The sequence below is a fragment of the Tachypleus tridentatus genome, chromosome 13 (genome assembly GCF_004210375.1).
Source record: "Tachypleus tridentatus isolate NWPU-2018 chromosome 13, ASM421037v1, whole genome shotgun sequence".
In the NCBI taxonomy this organism is placed as follows: domain Eukaryota; kingdom Metazoa; phylum Arthropoda; class Merostomata; order Xiphosura; family Limulidae; genus Tachypleus; species Tachypleus tridentatus.
Genome location: NC_134837.1, coordinates 98,919,357 through 98,937,392, shown reverse-complemented (window position 1 = coordinate 98,937,392; position 18,036 = coordinate 98,919,357). Strand labels below are relative to the sequence as shown.

General features: G+C 33.8%; 1 protein-coding gene across 3 annotated transcripts in view; it reads right to left on the bottom strand.

The window, feature by feature from the left end:
- Positions 1–9,345, bottom strand: part of LOC143237811 (condensin-2 complex subunit G2-like) — a 97,665-nt gene extending 88,320 nt beyond the window's left edge. For 2 of the 3 annotated variants that reach the window (XR_013020279.1, XM_076477428.1), the window contains exons 1-2: positions 9,194–9,345; positions 1,547–1,694 (exon numbers count right to left, since the gene is read on the bottom strand). Coding sequence is in view for 2 of the 3 variants with exons in the window: in XM_076477428.1 (XP_076333543.1) it covers positions 1,547–1,636 (90 nt within the window). In the remaining variant the exon portion in view is untranslated. Of the gene's footprint in view, positions 1–1,546; positions 1,695–8,072; positions 8,097–9,193 lie in introns of those variants that run through there. The other variant, XM_076477429.1, reaches the window with a different exon arrangement.
- Between the last annotated feature and the right edge of the window lie 8,691 nt (positions 9,346–18,036).

The window sequence follows — 18,036 nt, the reverse complement described above, 5'->3', positions numbered from 1 at the left end:
ATAGCACATCTTGTATTAAATACAAAATTAATCAATCATGGCTTTAAAAACAGCTTAGGACAACAGATCATTATATAATTATGTGCCCAGGAATTTCCATGCTGTATGACTTTGTGGGAAAATTTAATGCCCTCTGTTCCTTGTTATAGTTACAAATACAATAAATCATATCTCATGATTTCTAAGGCATTGAAAATGAGATGAAGAAAAAAAAAACATCACATGAAGTTTGACAGCAATCTAAACTACGTTTAGGATATTAATTTCTGATCAATGATTGATAACCACATTAAAAAGTACTAAAAATTAGGCTAGTAATGAATACAGTTTATATTCTGTACTTACATTCTTACTTACAGTGACTGGTTTGGTTCATTTTGAACTATGCTCAAAGCTACACGAGGGCTATCTGCGCAAGCCATCCCTAATTTAGCAATGTAAGACAGCTTGTCATCACCACCCACTGCTGACTCTTGGACTACTCTTTTACCAACAAATAGTGGGATTGACCATCACATTATAACACCCCCATGGCTGAAAAGGCAAGCATGTTTGGTGTGATGGGGGTTCAAACCTGCAACTCTTGGATTACAAGTTGAGCACCTTAACCACCTGGCCATGCCAGGACTACAGTGATCGGAAGGTACTGTTTAATCACTGTGGTATTCTCACTGACAACGATATTTTCAGTCACAATCTCAGTTATGTTTCACAAGGTTTAGCCAGCTCAGGCTTAGATCAGTCTTAAGCTCATTTACTAAGATATCAATAAAAGATTAATATTAATAGAGACAGATACACTTTAACCAATGCTGTTAATGAAACTGAAATTAAAGAAAAATAGAATACAACTTATCTCAACTATGAAAAACAGAGTATCAGGACATAAGTCACAGTAAACAACAATGCCCTGTAGTTTGGCAACAGTCTAAACAAAGTTGTGTTGCTTTGAATCATATCACATACCTTATCACAAAAAAAATCTGCCTTATCAAACCCAGACTACCACATGAATATAACTGACTGGCTCTAAGAAGGTTTTGTACCACTGCTTAATGGATAAACATCTGAATTTACAAGGCATCTGTCTTGGTAAAATAATAAACCCTTTTATTGGTAGTGTGTGCACAGTCCCAGCACCTCTGATAATATATTGAGCTTGCCTATAAATTCCATTTCCACAACAATCTACTGAAACGTATGTAAAGAAAAATTAGTTTTCCTGTTACCAATCAAATAAACTTTCACTGTAATTAAATAAATTATCACACTAAAGGGTATTTGTATAAAATATAAAATACAATTATTTTGGTGAATTACAACAAAGCATGCAAAATTCTAAAACAGCATCTTTTTAAAGGGCTAAATTCCTTCACATACAAAGGCTGCTAAAATAATACGTGCACAAAACAATATCATAGCAAACATATATTTGTTTCATTAAGTAAATCACAACACAGAGCACATATATACACGACACACACATTCATAAAGATAAATTAATCCTCAATTACATTTTAAAATCTTGAAAATTATGTGAACCTACATGTTTCAGCATGAGCTCAAGTACCTCATCAGGATCATTGTGCTTCACTGCATCAAGCAATGTTTCTCTTGGGCTAAGTGCTTTTGCCATTTCTTTCAATTTGCTGTCAGTATCTCTTAAATTTATTCTTAGGCAATTAAAAATAATTCTGAAAGAAACAGAATTTATTAAAGAATATGTACACCCTACAATGCTTTAAAAATATTATCAAACAACTAAATTATTTGTAAGATAAGCAAAACATACAAAATCAAATTATTTTACATCATATAACAACTGTATCAAAGAGAATTCAATACATGTACTAAATTTCAGAATTGATCAGTTATTATAAAATTATTTCAAGTACTTGTATACCAAAGAAACGTTTTATCCAATATCCTTAGAAATTTCTAAAAGTTGTAAAAAATGTGTAAATATCTTATCACATGAGTCAATTATATAATTTTTTATTCTGTTTCAAGAATACTAATTTAATACTTAAGCATCTTTGTTTTTCAGATTATCCCTTCACCCATCAAAAAAGTAACCACATTAAATAAGAATGTGTAAAAACTAACAGAAGTGATTGGCCTACTAAAGACACACCCTTCTACCTCTTAAAAACAAACATCCTATATATCAAAACCCAAACCATGTAGATTTTCTTCTGTATTCATTAATTTGTACAATAAAATTTTAGTTGATTTAAACCACATGAACACAACACATCATCAAATATCTCACTTAAGTTTATAACTTAACACAAACAAAATACACTTGTTTACAAACAAGTATGAATATGTTTTTAATCTTACCACTATGATTACCCAGAACAGGTGTCAAAATAAGAGTTGCAGCTTTTGATCTTATTTTCAAAGGATAACAAAAGGCCATTAGGCCAATATAAAATATCCTGTTTTACTACTACTTTAAACTTCATAAAGTAAAACTTTTATATCCATCCTTGATACTCATCCAGTATCCTCACACATTCAATGTTGCAGCTTCTTCCACATCTCAAAGCAGATTATCCCACATGACAACAACCAAATTACAAATGTTTGAGCCCTCACTAGAGTCGTGCATAAGTAACTTTCTCTTAAACTTCCATAATCTAGATTTACTCCCTGCAGTATGTGAACATTTCATATAAATTTATGAATTTTTAATATCTAAACAGTCTAACATCCCCTCAAGACTTTTTCTTAGCAAAAAACATGTCAAGATATTTCAATCAATTCCTATATAATTTTCCCACCAAAATTGGAATCAACCTGATTCTACTTTTTTAACAGTGCAGAATGCCAATTTTATGAATCTCACCAAATTCTTGTCCATAAGAGGACAAGAAAATTCATGCAACCTAAATGAAGGGTACTGTGTTATCTTTTACTAATTGCAACATAACACTCTCAAAAGATTTAAAGTAGTAGAACCAGATATATCCAAATAATTAAAAGAACATCCTTTCAAATTTGATGTGTAATGTATAACACCTAATTAAATACATCTACTATGCATTTATTAAATTATTCAATTTGTCAAAGTCTGTAAAACTAACTGTAACATCCTACCTGCAACCAGCCAGACCTAACATTTTTGCAACTTAATTTCCTTTCTATGCTCTTACAAATATCATAAATGTAAATAAGGAATGGCAATACTCTCAACCCACATCCCTAAGGCTCACCACTTGTAACTTTAGTTAAGTTAGACAGAACTCCATTATTAACTTTTTTTTTTTTTGCTCTCTCCAACACCTCCTCCAAATGAAGTATGGTTTTCACCAGTCTTTTACGCAGCACTCTATCAAAAGCTTTCTAAAATTTCAAATAAACCAAAACCACCCTTTATCCTCATCTCAGTAGGAATTAAAATACATAAAAAGTTTATAGATTAATAAGTTGGAATATTCCTTTGTAAAGACATGTTGGCTGAGTGACAAAAAACACAAGCATACTGAGTGCAAATTTAAAAAAGTTCACTGCATAAGATGCTTGTTAGAACATCATGTTTAGTTTTGGTCATCTTATTCTAAAAAGTTGTTAAATTGTTAGAAATGGTTCAAAGAAGAGCCACTAGGGTCTTTTGATTTTAAAACTGTTAAGTCTATTGAAACAAATGTCCAACACATGGATAATAAATGGTGTAGTCTAACACAGTTTTCCTGGTGTTTAACATCAATACATGCTAATGTGTTTCACACTGAATACAGTAACTACATACTAGAGCAGGGGTCACCAAACTACAGGCCTCGAGGTAATTTTGTCCGGCCTGCCAGCAGCTATCCACTTGGAAATAGAAAGTGGCATTTCATGAAATGCCTGACTGTCATAACAAAATAAATCACATCAATGGTCGGTTTAAGCTGGCAAACACAAGACGTTATGGTAAAAGAAACATGGCTGTCACCCGCATTTTTAACCAATAGGAAAATTCTTTCATCCTTGCTGCCCATTTATTCATATCAAGGCACATATCTGTGAAAGCATTAGGATTTCAAAAACAAGTACAGACTTAACCCTTGTCCTATCAACTCGTTTTGTAAATTCTGAGGCCTAGGGTTACAGCTTCAGCAAGCTTATTTCTCTTAGTAGTCGAGTTATGCACTTTTAGTTCCTCATTCTTAGGCAAGTGTCATGGCAAACGTACATTTCAATATATTTTGTTTGTGCATTCTTGGACCAGTACAATACTTTTCTCACAGCATTCTGTGTTTTTCATTTTCAGATCCTGTTTTTTTTCACCCATCACTGCTTTTAAAAGAAGAAAAGTGGACTCTGAGTGTTGTACTTACAATGAAGAATAGGGAGAAAAGTACTTCTTTGTGGAAACAAAAAACCAGAAAGCTACTTGTGTGATATGCACTGAAAGTGTTGCCGTTTTGAAAGAGTACAATCTTTGGCATCACAATGAAACAAAACATCTATCAACATATTTGAAATTTTCAAGAAAGTTCCGTTCTGAGAAATTTGAGTCCATGAAACGTGTTTTTGAATTTCAAAAAAATTCTCTTCATGAGAAAGTTTGCTGAAAATGAATCTGTCACTTGTACAAGTTACAAAATAGTGCATAAGATAGCAGAGCGAGGAAAATTTTTTACTGACGGCAACTTCATCAAAGAGTGAATGATGGAAGCAGCAAATGAGCTGTGTCCCGAAAAAGCTAATTTCTTGAAAATATCAGCCTTTCAGCAACTTCAGTTGTACGGAGAGCAAAAGAACTTGGAGAGAACATTGCATTACAGATACGCCAAAAAGCTAGAAACTTCCTATGGTATTCTCTGGCACTGGATGAGTCTACTGATCTCTCGAGTACATCACAACTTCTCGTGTTCATTCATGGAGTTAATTTGGACTTTCAGATCACGGAAGAGTTGGCACCAGTTTGCAGCATGCATGGAAGAACAACTAGAGAAGACATTTTCATGGAAGTGCATAAAACTTTGCAAGACTATAACCTTCAGTGGAATCAGCTTAGAGGTGTAACACTTTATGGAGGAAAAAACATGGCTGGAGTAAAAAAGGGTCTGGTGGGGCTGATCAGGAAACAGTTGGAAGATCTTCAACTCCCAAGCGCTCTATTCATACACTGCATCATACATCAGCAAGCACTCTGTGGAAAATACTTAGATATTTATTGCGTACTGAAACCAATAATTTCTGCAGTGAACTTCATTCGGGGTCATGCACTTAATCATCGTCAGTTCAAGGCGTTTCCTGAAGAAATTGATTCGGATTTCTGTGACTTGCCTTATCACATGGTGGTGAGGTGGCTCAGCTGCAGTATAGTCTTGTCTCGTTTTTATAAACTGAGAAGAGAAATAGATATATTTCTTATCAAGAAATATAGAGCCGATCCACTTCTGTCAGATCCAACTTGGTTGTCAAAGCTGTCATTTTTGGCTGACATCACATCCCACATGAATGAATTGAACTTGAAACTTCAGGGGAAGAATAACCTTGACTGTGATCTCTATAGAATCATTAAAGGATTGTGAAGAAAGCTGTAATTGTTTGAAGCACATTTGGAAGGAGGAAACCTCTTATTTTCAGTGTTTCAATAAGTTTTATGCTGGACTCACAGAATATGTCAATCTGGAGTTTCAGAAAAAGATTATTGGTGATTTAAATAAGCATTTTTAGAGAGATTTTCGAATCTCGACAGCATCAAAAGTGACATTCTCCTTTTTCAGAATCATTTTGATTGTGTCAGTGATGACGTGCCAGTGGAACTTCAGCTGGAGGTCATCGATTTGCAAGGAAATGACTTGTTGAAGGTAAACTACAGAGAGGGGCAACTTATTGAATTTTACAGCTGCATACCTGAAGATGATTTTCCAAAGCTGAAGCAGTTTGCATCTGGTATGGCATCAGTGTTCAGAACATCTTGTGTCTGAGAACAAGCATTTTCAAAAATGAAGTATGTGAAGTCTGTACATCGATCAAGGTTGACTGATGAACATTTGAAAACAATTCTAATGATTGGATGCAGCAATTCAAAACCAAACATTGAAGATATTTTGAAAGCCAAATGCCAATTTCATAAATCTCACTAACTTTTTTGCGGCTTAGTGAAATTCAGATATGTACTCACTATGTGCGATGTGACAACTGTTTTTGCTAATGTCACCTTCTTTGATAACCTTTTGGTAAATAAAAATGTTGATTGTATTTCTGTTTGTTTTTTATTATATGTGTGTATTGCATGCTACTCCCACATGGCTAATGTGGCATCCTAAACTTAGTGTTAAGTCTTTTACAGAGAGCTTTAGTTCTAGCTTATGAGTATTGAACATAATGATCATGCGGCCCACGCTTCTCATTCCCCAAGTAATCTGGATCCCTGTGAAAAAAATTTGGTGACCCCTGTACTAGAGCAATAATTACATTTCACTATATGATCCACAGAACATTACATGATATGAAGATAGCAAGAATGTGTGGGACAATCTGTTTATGTTTGATGAGTGAATTAGAACTTGGCAAACTTGGTGTTAAAGAGTGAAGTGCACTAAACTGCACACTGATTATGTTAGTCCCTAGCAAAAAATTAAAGAATGAAATTTTAATTTACAATCCAGTACAGTTAGAATACCAGTGTGAACAAAGCTTCAATGACATTTTATTTCATAGGACTGAGTTTATCTATATAAATGAAAACCAAGCAGCTGTCATCAAAGATTTAGCACACTAGACATGTTGGTAGAGAACAGTATGTATGTCCTTCAGAGACAAGCTGGGTTGATATATACTAGTACTGTGTCATGAAAGCAATGATACAATAATAATGATTTTTTGTTTGTTTGTTTTGGAATTTTGCACAAAGCTACTCAAGGGCTATCTGTGCTAGCCATCCCTAATTTAGCAGTGTAAGACTACAGGGAAGGCAGCTGGTCATCACCACCCACCGCCAACTCTTGGGCTACTCTTTTACCAACGAATAGTGGGATTGACCGTCACATTATAATGCCCCCACGGCTGAAAGGGTGAGCATGTTTGGCGCGACCGGGATGCGAACCCGCGACCCTCAGATTACGAGTTGTACGCCTTAACACGCTTGGCCATGCCAGGCCATTGATAATAATGATATAGCATCCTTATCATAAAGCAAAATATGTGTCATTGCATCAACAAATCATTACAGCATTAATACATACCACTTTGAAGTTCCAATATTGTAATTTTTTTTCTCACATTCCTGAGAAATTCCACAGAATAGAATTATTCTTAGTAATTTTTAGAAGATATGGGCTTTACCATTTTATTTTTAATCATCATAAAACTTGCAAAATTATGTGACCTACTAAATAGATTTCTCTTTTGGTACATTTTGTGGAATGCATTAAACTTGTCTTAAGACATTAATTAAAAGATTTTATGCATCACATATGCACTGGCAATCTTACAACCATCAACAATTTCTTTTTTCAATGCCAAGAAACTTGTTTAAAATAAAAGTAAAAATTTGCACCAACTCTTTATTAAAATTCTTCAAGGTTTTAGGACAAATCTCATGAGGGACTGAAGTTTTATTCTAGAATTGCCCCAAATTTTGTAAAATAGCTACTTCTCCAACAAAAACACTTCAAACAAAATGCCTAATCTTTATAAAAGCTGATTAATTCTGACATGTATTAGTGTATGAGAAAAACAGCAGACTATATAAACTTTCAAAACTGTCCTTGACACCCTTTCAAAAGAAAATAAAGTATGTATCCTTCCCCTGTATTTAAGAAATCACTAACTACCCTCTTAAACTCTCTTAAAGTAATAGTCTCAATTTTGTACCAATGGCAATTTATTCCTTTAGCCAATCACCTTCTTATGAAAATAAAACTGTAAACAAAAACTTAGCATCTCTTTTTCCACATTTTGTTTCATAACATTTGATGTTTTGAGACAATACCTCCTAATTCTTCTTTGCCTAGCCTTCTTATCTCTAAAACTCCAAAGATGCACATTTCAATCATTTGATTTGTTTAATTTCTATTACCTAATGGTTACTGTACTGAAAACCATTATCAACTTGTTATATACAGCACCTTCATATGGTGCCACCTGCAGTGTTTTCTGTCCAAGCAATGGAGGCAGGAAGGTTTACCTACAGTATAGTGGCTGAATACCTAGTGTACAATATATTATACAAGAAATAATACTATTACATTCAACTAAGTATGAAACATAAAAGATATACCAACACTAATAAATTTAACTTTCCAAAAGCTAAAATGTTCATTGCTGCTCCAAATTGAATTTTCTTAGTAATAAAATGAAAAACATTAGGTAAATAAAATTAAAAATAGTTCAAGTGACAACTATTAAATTAAAGACACTGCTTTATCTTTTGTTACCCCTGTTTCAGTATTACACTTCACAATATTATTACTAAATGCTGGGTGGTATTAAACATTTATTATATTTGAAGGTCTATATACTTTTTACAATCAAACTATTATAGCTTTCTGTTTATCCATTAATGCATTTAATACATATGTTTAACTACTCAATGATGTTTTAAAATATTTACTGATTAATAACTGCTGAGAATGATGGTAATGAAGCAAATCTTTATTTTGCCTAAGTTAGCTGTTCATTGGTAAAATTGTCCAACTACCATTTTGACTGAAGCAAACCTACTGACTGAGAATTTGACAGCCTAATAATTACACTTTTCTTGCCTCTAAACATTCAAATAAGAAGCAAAAAATTGTTCAATGATATACCCAGGCATACGACTTTAAACTAAGTAACGTATTTTAAGTATAACTAAGATTAACTCACTAAAAGCACATGATATTCAATATACACGTGTCATGTACTTATGTGGAGCTACAACTTAAGTAAGAATTCATCTTCACAAATGAACAGATGAAGGTAAAATGCTTAAAATAGTGAAATACATCAAGACGAACAGTTGTTCTTATACCTCGCAATATGTTGAAATGTCTTCCCATCAGGCAATAATCCTCTTTTATATAAATAAAAAATAAATAAAATGACGAATTACTAAATTACTTTCAAATTTTAGTCTTCCGCAATAAACAAGTTGCATTACTTTCAACTTACTACTAGTACTAATCTTAGTCAGACTTGCATTAGGCTAGCCTTAAGCAATCTTTATTAGCTGGAATTTTCTACGCTATATTTCATTAGCAACACTTACTTGAAACAGAATTCCGGTATAAATTATCATATTTGCTGCTAATTCACATAATTATCATTTCGATGTTCATAAATAACATAAATTTGATACAAAATATAACCGTAAGCCTAACAAACAATTAAAAAAAGCGAATTGAAATACGCGCGAAGAAATAAGGTGTCACTAGTAGCTAATATCCTTAATACATTTTCGTTTAAAAAATATATTACTAAAAAAATTAGAAATTTAACGTAAAATGCAATGTCGAAGATTCAAAATAAATCAACGAATAATTATATATTTATCTAAATAACTATAATTATTATTGTTATAGATTATAAATGATAAATTAACATGATGAATAAGCTAATTTCAAAGTAACATGGTTTTTACTGGCTAAGAAGGGGTATCTTGCTCAAAATAAAACTACAAAAAAGTATTTACGCGTGTTGATTTATTTTTCATTACCTTTTATAGGTCTTTCCCACTCACGTCTTGCCAAACAAGAGCTATTTAAGTATTTGTATTATATTTTGTGAAGTTTAAAACCTAAAACACCGTTTAAAATCAACATAGAATTAGTATGTTAGATTCATGTTGCAAAAAGGCTGCTCCTTGCATTTTAAGTCTGGTTGTTTTTCAGAAAAAAATTTAGTACAAAAACTGCAAAACTATCAGATTCGACAAAATTATATACGGTTACCTGAAGCCTAGGAATGAATATGATGAATAAAGTTTCACGTGCGAGTAAGTAGGTATAGTGACTAATGTAGAGTGATATACAGACATATCTTATCATTGTAAGCTGAATTTTTAACGTTTAAATTTATATGTTAGCTAGAGAGTGAATGAGGTTAAGATATGGTAAAATTCGATAGTTGTACATTTTTAATAAATATGAGAAAGTAGCTAATAATGTTAGAGCACCAGTCAGTCAGTGAAGTATATATTGAGAAGGTGCTGAGTAGTAGTTGAGAATTCAAGAACGTATTCAGTGTGTGCGTAAAAAATCGAGTAGTTTCGAGAGAAAATTGAACGAATAAAATTAAACAGTGAATTAAGTAAGTTTGGTATCAATCGAGAAGATTTCTGTTCAATGTTATTGGTGTATCAGGCCAACTGTAATTTCAGAATTTGTATTAAAAAGTTTGTTTGTGAACTTAGGCTTACATCTTGCATCACAATAAACATAGTCTGAATCAAACATTATTAAAAAATAAATTTATATGCTATCGTTATATGGACTGAGCTTAGATTATTTTCGCAAATAATTCAATAGATCCTCGCCAATGAAAGGACTCATTACAACAATATGCTTTCTACCTTATTTAATCACACAGAATTGTTTAGTGCTTAGTTTAACTACGTCCCATCCAGTTTTATCATAAGTACGTTTCAGAAAATCACCGAACTTGTCTTATTATAATTATTTTGTTTCTTTGAAATCCATGGTAGATAATGTCCATTTTGACTGAGAGGATATAGTAATAACATGAAATGATAAGGCATCTGATTTGAAGTGATAAGAAACTGTAATATCCTCGTTGACCAACGTGGTTATCCTACAGGCACTTAATACTGTGAAATAACAAAGGTCAAGGGTTGACACTGTCAACTGGCAGAGAAACTAAATTTACCTGTTTAATTTAGATGCATTTTTTGGTCTATTTACTAACTGGAGTTATTTAAATAAAGACTTGCTTCAAGATCATTGTTTTTAGTTTGGTAGAAGTCTGTTCTGAAATAAAGAAAGCTGTGGAGATAATTACAATCTAGTAAAAACGATTGTCTTTTCTTGTACCAAGTTCATATGCTGTTTTATTTATTTGTTTGCTTTGTAACTAGATTGCATTAATTCTGTAAAACCTGTCTAGTATCATAATTTCAGAAACATTAGGAAAACTCAACCATGTTATCAGATTAAGATTACTTCCTTATTTCTTTAGCTAATAAGCTATTATTAGTAGGTCTGATAATCCCATTTTTATCGGGAAACCAGTTTTTATTTGAAAGTATCACACTAGTATGTAATATAGATATTTAAGATACAGAAGACTAAATTCTTGATGACAATAAACCCACTTGAAATAAAAATGTAACTCAGAACGGCTGGTATGGGTATTAACAGTTTTATTGATAAGGAGAGAACAACATTTCGACCTTCTTAACCAGAATATGACCTCGGAGGGTCGAAACGTTTTTCTCTCCTTATCAATAAAAGTGTTAATACCCATACCAACCTTTCTGAGATACAGAATACTGAATTATGGCATTCTTATATTCCTTGGTATTTTGCATTTAGTCTCTAACACTTAATAAATGTAAACTCAAGGTGAAGAAAAAAAGATTAAAATGGTGGTTGAATAACACACAAGGTTCAGAAAAAATATACCTGTTCATTTTTATCTAAGTCCAAATGCTCCTTTGCGCTTTTCACAGTTGTTCTTTACGATTCAATTATCCTTTTACATATGCCTAATTTTTTTATAATTAATACAAATAAATTATATTTTATTAGCCAAGAGGGACTGTCAACTTATATTGGAGCAATTATTTATTATATTAACGAAAGAGTTAGAAAACTACGCGATCGATTGAAATTTTATAGAAATACAGATTAATGACTTCAGAAAGGACAATTTTTATTTTGCTTTTTACTTCATGATTACAAAAACTTGATACATTTTTGGCAGTATATCTGAACTCTAAATAATGAACTGACGAATCATACAAAAAAGTGAAATAACATAGCATCAAATCGAATTTACACATAGTTAGTTATGTTTTTACAGGCAGAAAAGCTCAAACTCTTTAATCATTTCATGTTAATCAGTTCTCTGTGGCTGTAAGTATTATATTCATTTGTAAAAAGCTTTTCTTAACTGACTAAATTCTCACAGAGAAACAAATTATTCTAAAACTGTTCAGTTTTCTTTTAAATTTTGCTCTTTTGAACAGCTTCGCAAAACTGAAGACTAGGCTAACGAATTTTCCTTTTAGAACAAATAAGATAAATCCTGAAATTAATAATAGATTCAAAAAGATGTTTATTACAGAATAGGATAGAAGTTGGTTGTTTTCTTTTAATTTCGCGCAAATCTACACGAGGGCTATCTGCGCTAGCCGTCCCCACTTTAGTTGTGTAAGACTAGAGGGGAAGGCAGCTAGTCATCACCACCCACCGCCAACTCTTTTACCAATAAATAATGGAGTTCACCGTCACATTATAACCTCCCCACGGCTGAAAGGGCGAACATGTTTGGTGCGACGAGGATTCGAACCCGCGATCCTCGGATTTCGAGTCGAACGCCTTAACCACATGGCCATGCTGGCTAGGTTAGTGCAACTTTACTCTGTGGTAGAGTTTTCAACTTTGGGTCTTGGGAATTAAGTTTCCATGACTTCTATATTTGAAAAACAAGTAGAAAAAGGGAAACCAGGTTTAAAGAACACAAATAGTCACCTTCACACGTTTCCGAACACTGCAAATCAAATAAACACAGCTTAACCATAGAAAACACCCAAATACTTTAGGTCTTTAGAAACAAACATAAACAAACGCAAAATTAAAGAAGCCTTACTTACACAACAACTCAAGCCCAAAATAAACCAATACAAAGGAACACCTTTATACGTATATTAATAAATATAATCCAACATCTAAGCACGCCTTCTGCGTTCCTACACTCAATTACACAACCGCCTTCAAACATGTGGTCATCTATCGGTTAGTTACATCTTTCTTTCTTTGTGAACCTGACGATGACCGAAGAAGATCAAAACTTGTTAGCTCCTCTACATAGTGCTTTCTCTATCCATACCAGCCGTTTTTACATATATAAGATGGCTCTCAGATTTTTATGGAGACCTAATTCTTTACAGAAGATTTTGTGAATTGTTGGCGATAAATTTCTACACTAAAAGTGCAGCATACGATTTACTTATTTTACAATATATTCAAAATAAGTCAAACAAATATATATAAATTTTTTGTCACCCAATTGATCACCACAGTTGTATCCCGAGCTTTAACTAATCGTCTCTTTTCGTCAAGAGTCAACACAGGCTGGTTCAGTTCCTTTAAAACCTAATGGCAAGACGAATTATTCTTTTTGTACTCTGTTATCACAGTACAGTCAGTGATAAGTTTACTTGAATTACCCCGTGAGTTACAATACTTGTATCCAGAGCTTTAAGTAATTCTCTTTCACGTCAAAAGCCCACACAAGAGGGGGCCCGGCATGGCCTAGCGCGTTAAGGCGTGTACTTCGTAATCTGAGGGTCGCGGGTTCGCGCCCGAGTCGCGCCAAACATGCTCGCCCTCCCAGCCGTGGGGGCATTATAATGTGACGGTCAATCCCACTATTCGTTGGTAAAAGAGTAGCCCAAGAGTTGGCGGTGGGTGATGATGACTAGCTGCCTTCCCTCTAGTCTTACACTGCTAAATTAGGGACGGCTAGCATAGATAGCCCTCGAGTAGCTTTGTGCAAAATTCCAAAACAAACAAACCCACACAAGAGGCTTCAGCTACTTCAGAACCCGATTGACAAGGCGAATTATTTTTTTACTCTACGATTACTGCGCTTTAAAAGTTGATACTATGTACTCTTTATGATTAAAGTTAAAAACACAGTCTAGATGTATTTGACTACACCTACATCTCTCATAACGTTTTCTTATTTTCACTTTTACTAAATTGGTCGCCTATGTATATATCTATTGTTTGATTAAGGCCTAGAGCTTTCTATTAACTACGAATACAGGCCCGGCATGGCCAGGTGGGTTAAGACGAGAGATTCGTAATCTGAGTGCCGCGGGTTTGCATCCCCGTCTCACCAAACATCCTCGCCTTTTCAGCCGTAGGGGCGTTATAATGTTCGGTCAATCCCACTGTTTGTTGGTAAAAGAGTAGCCCAAGAGTTGGCGGTGACTAGCTGCCTTCTCTCTTCTCTTACACTGCTAAATTAGAGACGGCTAGCGCGTATAGCTCTGGAGTACCTTTGCGCGAAATTCAAAAACAAACAAATAACTACGAATATGACGTAACAATACTCACTTAAAGCAATAAACAAAATTCAGAAGGTTCGAGTAACGCTACATCAATTCACAACAATGGAACTATGAAACAGATGATTCGTAAACAGTTGTGTAAGCAAACCTGCGATAAATTAGCTAAAAATAGTCAGTTTAACTCTCACGCTCTATAACTACCCAAATCATATTAAAATTAAATGAAAAAGTCGAGTATATTTAATTGTGGCGCTGGAAAATCAAAAACACAATATAAATAGAATGTTTTCATTTACAAGCTGTGTAACATTTTTATGCGTATAATTATTTTTTAACCCTTACGGGTTATAGATTTTTTAGTGTTCTCTTCAATTTTTAAACGTTTTATATCTAAACTAGAAATATCGTAGCTGTCAAAAAGTGCAGCCTATATATATATATACAAAAAAGAGACGGCAACAAAAATATGTGAAATCGGTTTAGAACCAAGCAAGTGAAATAATGCTATTGATGACAATGAAAGCTTTAATAATGACAAGTTAAGCACACATTATGTTACAATCTTAACTCCATATTTAATTTAAAAGTCTCAATTGTCATTACTAAAATTTGCATTGTGATCAACTGCATTACTAACTTCGCAGCCAGTTTTCATTTCATATTAATCGTTGATTTTGTTTTTCTTTGCTGCCTTTATTTTTTTAGCTGGACTGGTTAAGGTATCATAACTTTTTAAAATTGTGTAACGTAGAGTAAGCTGTATGATAAATGTGTACTAAATTTCATAAAAATAGAAATTTGCGAAGTATGTTTCTTAATTATCTTTTTTCCTTGAATTCCGTACAATGTGGTGTATGGCCCAACATGGTCGGGTAGTTAAGGAGTTCGACTCGCAATCTGAGAGTCGCAGGATCGAATCTCCATCAAACCAAACATGCTCGCCCTTTCAACCATGGGTACATTATAATGATATGGTTAATCTCACTATTTGTTGGTAAAAGAATAGCTCAAGAGTTGGCGGTAGGCTGTGACGACTGGCTCCCTTCCCTCTTCCCCCCGCTAGTACAGCGGTATGTCTCCGGATTTACAACGCTAAAATCAGGGGTTCGATTCCCCTCGGTGGGCTGAGCAGATAGCCCGATGTGGCTTTGCTATAAGAAAAAAACACACACACCCTTCCCTCTTGTCTTACACTGCCAAATTAGGAACAGTCAGCACAGATAAACCTCGTGTATCTTTGTGCAAAATTCAAAACAAGCAAACAAAACAATCTGGTGCATACAAGAAGAAAAAGACGAAAAAAATCGCCTATTTCAGCTTTGACTTCACGGACTTTCTTGATATTTGGAATCTAAGGTAAACAATTGGGAGGTAATCATGGTGAAAAATTTATGAAGAGAGTACTAAGTTACAGGTAGCTGAAAAAACAATTTGTTGGTTCCTGTAAATAACACACTGTATGTCGTACATCTTGAAGTTGCTGTTTTTTTCTTTTGGCAACTCGATACACTATTTGGTGTTTTGATTAGTAATTTTGTCAATTGCTCCAAGTGATATAAGGATGTACATTCAATCATCTCTTTGTATTTGGAATTCAGAAAATGCCGAGATCTTTTCAGTGAGTGTATTTACAATTCCATAATATAAAGCAAATTTAGAGTTCATTTTACCTTACTTAACTGAAATCATTACTTGAAATCAATGAGAGTAATTCTTTCGTGATAACGAGTAATAATCTATATCAGGACGGCTGGTGTGGGTATTAACACTTTTACTAATAAAGCAGAGAATAACGTTTCGACCTTCTTAGGTTAACCTGAAGATGACCAGCCGTCCTGAGACACAAAGTAATGCTTTCTTCAAGCTTTTGGAGATACTTATTGGGAATTGAATTCCAGGCATTTTGAAGTACCACCAAATGTCCTTCCTCTGATTGATCATTGATCTTCATCAATCTAATCCCCTACACATACTCAACAGTAATGAAGTATGTGCTCTGCACACATCACGCTAAGCATGAAAGGGTTCATCCAAGTCTTTTTCTATGAAAATACTGTTTTACTACATTTCCTGTGTGTTTGGCATTGTTATTCTGCCGAAAAAATAAATTCCTTCCACTAAACGACACCTTAAAGGATTTGCACGATGAATGAGTATTTGTTTATATCGGGCAAAGTCCAATACTTCATCAATACAGATTAAATAATCAATTTTTTTGTTAAACAACTGTACCCTAGAATGCTACCTCCATCATGCTTAACTGAAGCCTACAATAATTTTTGCTTTAATATATCAACACTTCTGCAACACAGGTAGTGGAGTCAGTTGGTTCCAGATATCTTAAAATGTGACCCACCAGACCAAAGTATTCTTTTTCATATGATGATTGTCCACCATTTTTATTGGGGGTGGTGAAGATTTTAAATTTAAATCTTAAATGTTGTTTTGTTCTTTTTTGTTGGAAATCGCAGGTAACAAATACCCTGTTTAGACATTAACGTGTTTATCAAATTGCTCCTCGTGGCACAATTGAATGTCTGCAAACTTAAACCGCTATAAACCCAGATAGCCCATTGTGTAGCTTTGAGCTTAACTACAAACAAACAAAAAATTCATTTTTGTATTAAAAGTAATTAAATAATCGTCTTGCAATACATTATAGGCAAAATCTCGGACTGGACCACTGTTATTCTCTTCATTACGTGGTTATCATAGTAGAAGAGAAATCTGGAATAGTGTTGCTGAATTTGTAGCTAACACATAATAATGCTTTGAAGCTGATTAGACCATTTTGGTGGTAGCTTTAAACGAGGAAAATGTCTATAATAAAGTCCAAATGTTAATTATAACTGACAAATTTATCAGTGTAACATATGTAGGATAGATCGTTCATGCAATAACTACCAGAAGAAGCATTATGAATAATGGAAGCTGAAGTGAGACTTTATCAACTTCAGTGCTGTTTGTATGAGGGATTACCACTCTGCTAGTTCTCTTTAACGTATAAAGTACGATATCATCAATCTAATTCGTTTTAACAATCCAACTAGATACCATGTGGTAACCTTTTCTGATAACATTCTAGTGTATATCAGACTCCAAGAAAATTTAAATCGAAGGTTAGGCGCAACCATTCATCAATTCTTCCAAAACTATAATTGTAGTTTATACATTTAAAAACAGACTTGCTGAGGAGAGCAGACTATCACCACATTTACAGATACTGCTATCCCTCTGGGAAAATACTGAAGCACCCGGAAGTAAGCTTTAAGAGGCAAACCAATTTCTTCAGTCACATTGACACCTTTAAAACTAGAACTATCAAAGGCGCCAATACACTGGAAGGTGCAGCATGAAATAGAACCAAAAAATGTCACATATTTACGCTTCACCAAAGTCTTATCCTCTTCTTCAAGGTTTACACACTAATTATGATCAATGTGGGTGTTAAGCAGATAGATAAGATTGAAATGATAAAAAACGCTTGCTACACCTTACAAGCCTCAGCACCAACAGTCTTTACAAACAAATGTTTTCCATTAAGCTTAGCAGTGTAAAGACCATACATTCTATCCTCACTCATTTTAGTTGAGACCTTTAGCTCTACAACGACTCCACAGACGCTAACCAAGCATGGATAATTAGTTATGGAGTTTAAGATCTTGAACAGTATGTGTGTGATACTTTCAGGTGCTTTAATTTCCGCAAGAGCAAAAAAGATAGGTCTGCTATATCAAAGGACATTCAACCAGGTAATATTGAAAAGTAATTATAAATTTCTTTGAACTTACCCAAGTTTATGTAAAGAAATAGACTGGATACAAATGTTAACACACCTTGAAGACAACCTTTAT